The sequence below is a fragment of the Lygodium microphyllum genome, chromosome 15 (genome assembly GCF_053477565.2).
Source record: "Lygodium microphyllum isolate KBCC chromosome 15, Lygodium_microphyllum_v1.1.10, whole genome shotgun sequence".
NCBI classification, from domain to species: Eukaryota; Viridiplantae; Streptophyta; class Polypodiopsida; order Schizaeales; family Lygodiaceae; genus Lygodium; species Lygodium microphyllum.
This window is the reverse complement of record NC_141149.1, coordinates 496,432-498,827: the sequence shown is the minus strand read 5'-3', so window position 1 is coordinate 498,827 and position 2,396 is coordinate 496,432. Positions and strand designations below refer to the sequence as shown.

General features: G+C 42.4%; 1 protein-coding gene across 1 annotated transcript; it reads right to left on the bottom strand.

Moving 5' to 3' along the window:
• Positions 1-261: 261 nt before the first annotated feature.
• On the bottom strand, positions 262-1,913 carry LOC148024197 (protein SPIRAL1-like 2). The gene is made up of 2 exons (XM_087693828.1): positions 1,355-1,913; positions 262-836 (listed from the first exon to the last, which is right to left on the bottom strand). Exons 1-2 carry the CDS (start codon positions 1,748-1,750, stop codon positions 756-758), a joined length of 477 nt encoding a protein of 158 aa, XP_087549954.1. The 5' UTR covers positions 1,751-1,913; the 3' UTR covers positions 262-755.
• Positions 1,914-2,396: the final 483 nt, after the last annotated feature.

Sequence of the window (2,396 nt, the reverse complement as noted above, 5' to 3'; positions counted from 1 at the left end):
GTTTAATTGCACCTAAAAGCTTAGAGATTTCTACAACCATATAAGTTTATTTCAATGCTAGGATTCCCATGCATCCGTGCTTTTACGTGCGAGCTTACATGCAGAAGCAGATGTGCTAGTAAATGCACAATCATACATATGCTTCCATTCTATTGTAGTGCTATATTTGTCTTGATATACAATTCTTTAATGCAACTATTTAGCTTCTAATTGAAAATTTGATTTCATCCAAAAATGCTTGACAACCTTTTATTCAATCGAGTGTGATAAATTTCCTCTCAAATTGTGTCACCACTAGTAATTATATATGAAGTTTACCAAAACCGAACTACGAACTTTTACTCTTATTTGATTAGGGATGATTGCGTTCAAGATAAAGATCTTGAATGGTTATTATAACCAAAAAGGAGATACCTCCTCCCCATTCAAGAGTCATCAAAGTGTTTGTGCTTGATAAGCATAAAACAAATATACATATGTTTCGAGCCATCCAAGGATGTGTTGGATGAGCATCACTAAATACCCTTGGAGCTATCCAAGGATATGCTTGATAAGAATTGCACCAATATGCATAATATTGGAAGTGTCTTCATATTGTGAAGGGCTTCTTTCATGTCCATTCATCTTGTAATATCATACATGACTAGCAATGTGTAAGTGAGAAAGTGAAGTGTGAAATAGTTCTTATTACAAAATCACAAGCATGGGATTGGCGTGCAAATATAGAGATCACCTTGGGTAAGTTTATGGCACTTTTAATTACTACTACCACCAAGAAGGTAACCAAGAGATGATATCCCCCCCGGGGGTGAATGCACTTTCGTGGTTGGTCGATCCTGGAAAGTAAAAATGGGAGAGTGAAGCTCATTAGATGAATACCATAAATTGTTTCCTATTAAAGGTAGCTAGTGTTTACAAAGGTAAACATACATAATTAGGAGGTTTCATTCACACTCCCTTCACTAGAGAGAGTTCTAGTGCTAACAAAAAACAACTTTATGCATCCCTGGCCTTCAAGCTTAGCTGTGTGGATGTATGAAGGTAAGATTTACCTCCAATTGTCCCAACTCTAAACACGCGAACCTAATAAATAGTAACTTGTAATCACTAATCCTAAGGATTATGAGCCCAAGGTTCAATTTTCCCATTTGATTTCCATTTTTAAGATGCTTAGATTGATGTAGGAAGTTAACCACCCTCCATCCAATTAACCTACCCTCTAGAAGGTCAACTATGCATCCAACTAAGTAGCTACCCCCTCTCTAAAATGTAATTGTAAACATGTGACAGCTCATATAACAACAAAACCGTTCATTGGAAACAAGCTCGGTGCTAATGAGGGAGAAGTGCTTGCCGTGATAAAATTGCCAGTGTTCTGGTTTCCTCGGGGGTAGTTGTTGCCTGGGGATGCTGTGAGGCCAGCTGCCAAAATGGTGCTGTGCGGATTGTTCTCAACGGGAGAGCCATCTGATTGGGCGCCGCCCACAGCGGGCGGGCCCAGATCAGCAGACGAGGTGTTGGTGGTCATCTGCATATAATTACTATTAATAATATTAGTAGTATTATTACTCACAGCAGAAGACGAAGAAGAAACATTGATATGGAGGTCCCATGGCGGTGGCTGCAGCAGCAGCAGCTGCTGCTGCTGCTGGCCGTTGATGTGGCTGGCGTTAGGAATATCTCGGCCGTCCAATCCGAACATGTATCCCAAGGAGCTGTGCCCCCCGCCACTACACGCGCCACGCCTCATCTCTCTCTCTCTCTCTCGATGTAATGTATGGTAGCCGGAAGTGAATACTCTCTCTCTCTCTCTCTCTGTCTGAGTGATGTAATATATGATAACAGGAAGTGAAGATGATTATAACGACGATTAGGATAGAGACTAAACGGACTCACTCACCCACCCACCCACCCACCCACCCCCACACACACACGCACACACACACACACTCTCTCTCTCTCTCGCACGCACACACACACATATCGATAGTATAAATAGATGCAAGGCCTGACTATGAGGATGATTATGCTGATGATTAGGGAAGGGCGACAAGAGGACACTGGGACGGTCGAGGGTTTCCACAGTCCACTGTCGACCACCACCTCTTACCTGCACAGATGCTCCCCAAAAACCACTCCTACCGCTACGTTTTACCCAACAATGTGTGTGTGTGTGTGTGTGTGTGTGTGTGAATCAGAGAGAGATGAGTGTGTTGTTTTGTGTTCGTACGTGCGCACGTGTGCGTCCCTGTTCATGCATGCCTCTTAGGCGATAGCCCCGAAATTCTGTTGAGAAGTTTTTGTCATAGTCGTTTGCCGATGATTATTCTAAGACGAAAACAATAAGAACGGTTGTTGGCGTCCTTTATTTCATATGAATTAGGTAGGGTTGCCAC

Coding starts and splice junctions, on each gene's coding strand:
- LOC148024197 (XM_087693828.1), bottom strand. CDS start 1,750: ATGAGGCGTGGCGCGTGTAGTGGCGGGGGGCACAGCTCCTTGGGATAC. Junction 837..1,354: donor ACACTGGCAATTTTATCACG/GCAAGCACTTCT, acceptor TTTACTTTCCAG/GATCGACCAACCACGAAAGT.